We start from the raw sequence: 3,152 nt of genomic DNA, 5'->3' as shown, positions 1-3,152 counted from the left end.
AAGACAATTAAATTTTGATCGTGAAATAAAATATCAAAATTGATGTATTAAATTTTAGTATTGAAAAATAATTGTCTTTTTATGTATTAATTTTTCTAATAAGATTTATTAAAAATAAACAATCAACAATTGTTGAACATTTTTGGATGTATATACAAGACATATGACACGGTTCTCCAAATATAATACAATCCAATATAAAAAGAGTATTCAAGATCAGATAACTATCAAAAAATTAAGAAAAAAGTTAATTAAACCTACTCTATCATTACACATTATTATTATTATTATTATTATTATTATTATTAATTAATTAATTAATTAATTAATTAATATGGAATTGTCATTGTCTAGTGCAGGAAAACAAATCATATTCATTAGCCATTACACAGTAATACAAATATCATACTTCATTCGTTTGTTTTTAATTGCACAACTTACCTTCCAAGGAAATATGAAAATGTTGCACAATTTTTATTTTATGGAAATATCACAAATATTACACCACTTGTCTTTTAAAGAATACAGTAATACAAATATCATATGATAACATTAGATATTACAACGTATCATAGAGATTATTTGTCGAAGTTTCTTAGCTAGAATATCACTCACTCCAATCCGATTCTTTTATTATTTAAATTTGAAAAAAAAAAAAAGAATCGGAGGAGTATGTACACAATACAGTATTATTTAACGTACTTTAAGAGTCCCATATCATTTTTTACATCACTCACTTGTGTAACTATCCACGGTTTACCATCAGGGTATTGTAAAGTTATCGGTGGATTAATGACTTTTTTAACAGCATTCCGAATGCCTTTCGAAAGAGCTCCCCAGTTATTCTCCAACGACAATATCTTATGATCGTTAGGAGCTGTAGTTACAATAGCTCTCCCCTGGATGTACTTGAAACGTGCTGCCTCTGCAACCATTTGAATCGCGATAAGTAGAAACCGAGCTTCAGTTTTGCTATAACCTCCGGTCGTAGTATCCATCCCATAGACCTTATTCGTGAATGTTTTAAGGTTATCAAACCCCAACGGAAAACTTAACCGATTTGTACCAGCATTGCTTTCGATTTGATTGTAACTTTCTCCATATGTTATATTTATGAAATCTTGAACATTAGGAAAAACTTTATTTGCTTCATCAATGGTAGAAATTCCAAGATTTTTGAAGTAATGGCCGCGTACTTTGCCTCCAAATTTATCAGCGTAGGCCACTACATACAAATCGTTTCTACTCAAAGCAAGTGTAATGGATATTTCATTATTATCCTTTTTAGATTCAAGTTCTACCAAAATATATGTGTCTGGGTTGGTTGGTGCCCTGATCATCGGAATTCCCTCATACACTAAGCTTGGATCCTTAGCTTGGTTGCGTATACTTTGCAGAAAGGTGTTGTAAGTATTCTGTGTTGGTTTTGGTTCGAGTTTGAAGGTTATATCGGCTGCATTAACCTGCTGAAGGATAATCCATATAGCTATTGCTAGAACAAGCCATGCTTTCTTGTTTCCTTCTTGCATTTTTACCTAGTAAGTTACTCCAAAAAAAAAAAAAGAAATATATATATATTATGTTAGCACTATTTTATTACGAAGTCTATGGATATCAGGAAATCAAGATGTGAGGAGAAAAGAATAGTGCATTAGAGACCGTAAAAAGTGATTGGTACAATAATGGTTTTTAATTTTTAGTCAACAAATTAAAGTTCATTTTGTAGAAATTGTTTTTTTTTTACAACAGAAATTGTATAAACTAAGGACCAAATTAAAGTATAGTATATAAAGATCCTAATTAATAAATAAATAAATAATAATAAAGAGGGAAGAGTATAGAGATTAGAATAACTTACAACGAAACTAAGCCAAAGCTTGTGTTGAGTGAAATAAAATATTGATGTGTATAACCACTAACTATAGTAGAGAGAAATGAAAGGTAAGAAATTAAGTAAAGATCAAATGTGTGTAGGTTAGAGGAAAAGAGATTGTCTCTTTATATACAACGTAGTGCATGTTCAATTGTTCACATTTACTGAACTGAGCTAAACTGAACTGATTGGAGCTGAACTGAACTGAACTGAGCTAAAATGAATATTTATGAGAGAAGGAAATTAGGAGCCGAACTGAACTGAACTGAACTGATTAGAGCTGAACTGAACTAATTGGAGCTGAACTGAACTGAACTGAAATTAAGTAAATGTGAATAGGCCCGTAGGCATATAGGTCAATGGTGCTTTGATAATGTAAGACTTTTTTTTTAATTAATTAATTTTCTTTTTTAAAAAAAAAAATAAAATAAAAATATGGCACCTATGTTACGCAACATGGGTCAATTGACTTGGCGTGGTTTGAATTTGGAGAGATCAAGGGTACGAAATTAGGTTTCATAAAAATAGTATGTACTTCTTTCGTTTCGAATTAGATGACATATTTTGATTTTATACACTGATTAATTTGTACGAAGTGCTATACATTTTTTCACTTATGAAAATTACCTTTTTTCATAGCAATTATTCTAATTTTTCAGTATTGATTGTATTTTCTATAAAAAAAAATTCCCAACGAATGGTAATTAAATACTTCATATAACTTCTATTGTTACTATAGCCTTTAATAGTGTTTTTTAAATTCGCTGGGATTGTCCTCATTCCTCAATGACCGATATGTGGTAATTATTTTATCAATTATAATCTCTATAAATATTAAACTTATATACTTCCAAAAAAAAAAATACACATAATTTCTTACGACTCTCCAAACACTACTCAACATGGTAGAAGTATATTTTTATGTTAAATTGTAGAGCTTTAGTATGGAAGCATGGAAGTAACGTAAAAAAATACATACATGTCTTATACAATCAAGTACTTCGTATATGTATGTAGCTTGTTACAATCCAACACAATCCATACTCTTTATATACTACTACTATTTCTAATCAATTGGTAGTTGATGCAGTGGTAATTGGGGATGTATTTGGTGGAAAGCACCGCATGTTCGATCTCCCACAACAAAAAATTAGGAGGAGATTGGAGAACTAGACCCCGAATTCATATTAGTCCAAAAGGTGAATAATTGGGTTGGATAGAATCCAAAAAAAAAAAAAAAAAAGGAAAGGGGACTACTATTGTTTCTCAATAGTCAATA

General features: G+C 30.0%; 1 protein-coding gene across 1 annotated transcript; it reads right to left on the bottom strand.

The window, feature by feature from the left end:
- Nucleotides 1-486: 486 nt before the first annotated feature.
- LOC145636215 (protein synthesis inhibitor PD-S2-like) lies at nucleotides 487-1,971 on the bottom strand. Its single transcript, XM_081687709.1, has 2 exons — nucleotides 1,859-1,971; nucleotides 487-1,546 (listed from the first exon to the last, which is right to left on the bottom strand). The coding sequence occupies exon 2, from the start codon at nucleotides 1,527-1,529 to the stop codon at nucleotides 690-692; it is 840 nt and encodes a 279-aa protein (XP_081543835.1). The 5' UTR covers nucleotides 1,530-1,546; nucleotides 1,859-1,971; the 3' UTR covers nucleotides 487-689.
- Nucleotides 1,972-3,152: the final 1,181 nt, after the last annotated feature.

The sequence above is a fragment of the Chenopodium album genome, chromosome 6 (assembly GCF_948465745.1).
Source record: "Chenopodium album chromosome 6, dcCheAlbu1.1, whole genome shotgun sequence".
In the NCBI taxonomy this organism is placed as follows: Eukaryota; Viridiplantae; Streptophyta; class Magnoliopsida; order Caryophyllales; family Amaranthaceae; genus Chenopodium; species Chenopodium album.
This window is presented reverse-complemented; position numbering and strand designations above follow the sequence as displayed.

Bases quoted from the DNA above. Each gene is read 5' to 3' on its own strand.
- LOC145636215 (XM_081687709.1), bottom strand. From the start codon at position 1,529: ATGCAAGAAGGAAACAAGAAAGCATGGCTTGTTCTAGCAATAGCTATA.